Consider the following 413-nt stretch of genomic DNA (forward strand, 5'->3'; position numbering starts at 1 on the left):
CGGTGGCCGGGAGCGGCCGCTGCACTCCAGTCTGGGCGACAGAGTGAGACTCCAACTCAAAAAATAAATAAATAAATAAATGAGGCAATTCCTTGACAAACACACAGAAGCTAAAACAGAGAGAAACACTGAACAGAAGAACGGACGGAGAGACGAACGGAAAAGGGAGAGAGGCAGAGACCAGGGGCTGAAAAGCAAGGGGAGAGAGGGCTTGTCCCAGCCAGCGGGTGCAAGACGGGGTCCCCAGACAGGCTGGAAAGGAGAGAGCCGCTGGGGGCAGCTCACCCCAGGAGTTGTGCTTTCTGTAGTCACAGTACTCCACATTCGGGGGTGGCGGGTAGAAGATGTAGGCGCAGCCACACTCCCTGACCATGCTCTCCTGGAAGCAAGAGTGGATGCACACCTGGAAGAGG

The 413-nt window shown here is 55.7% G+C and overlaps 1 protein-coding gene across 1 annotated transcript in view; it reads right to left on the reverse strand.

Annotated features, from left to right (window-relative positions):
- The window catches only part of LOC103250567 (amiloride-sensitive sodium channel subunit alpha), a gene marked incomplete at its 5' end in the record, with an annotated part of 11,409 nt that overhangs the window by 5,372 nt on the left and 5,624 nt on the right, over positions 1-413 (reverse strand). The window contains one exon of the mRNA XM_008049157.1: positions 286-403. Within this exon, the coding sequence (XP_008047348.1) occupies positions 286-403 (118 nt within the window). The remainder of the gene's footprint in view (positions 1-285; positions 404-413) is intronic.

Source organism: Carlito syrichta, unplaced genomic scaffold (assembly GCF_000164805.1).
Source record: "Carlito syrichta isolate Samal-C Ts95f unplaced genomic scaffold, Tarsius_syrichta-2.0.1 Scaffold130627, whole genome shotgun sequence".
NCBI classification, from domain to species: Eukaryota; Metazoa; Chordata; class Mammalia; order Primates; family Tarsiidae; genus Carlito; species Carlito syrichta.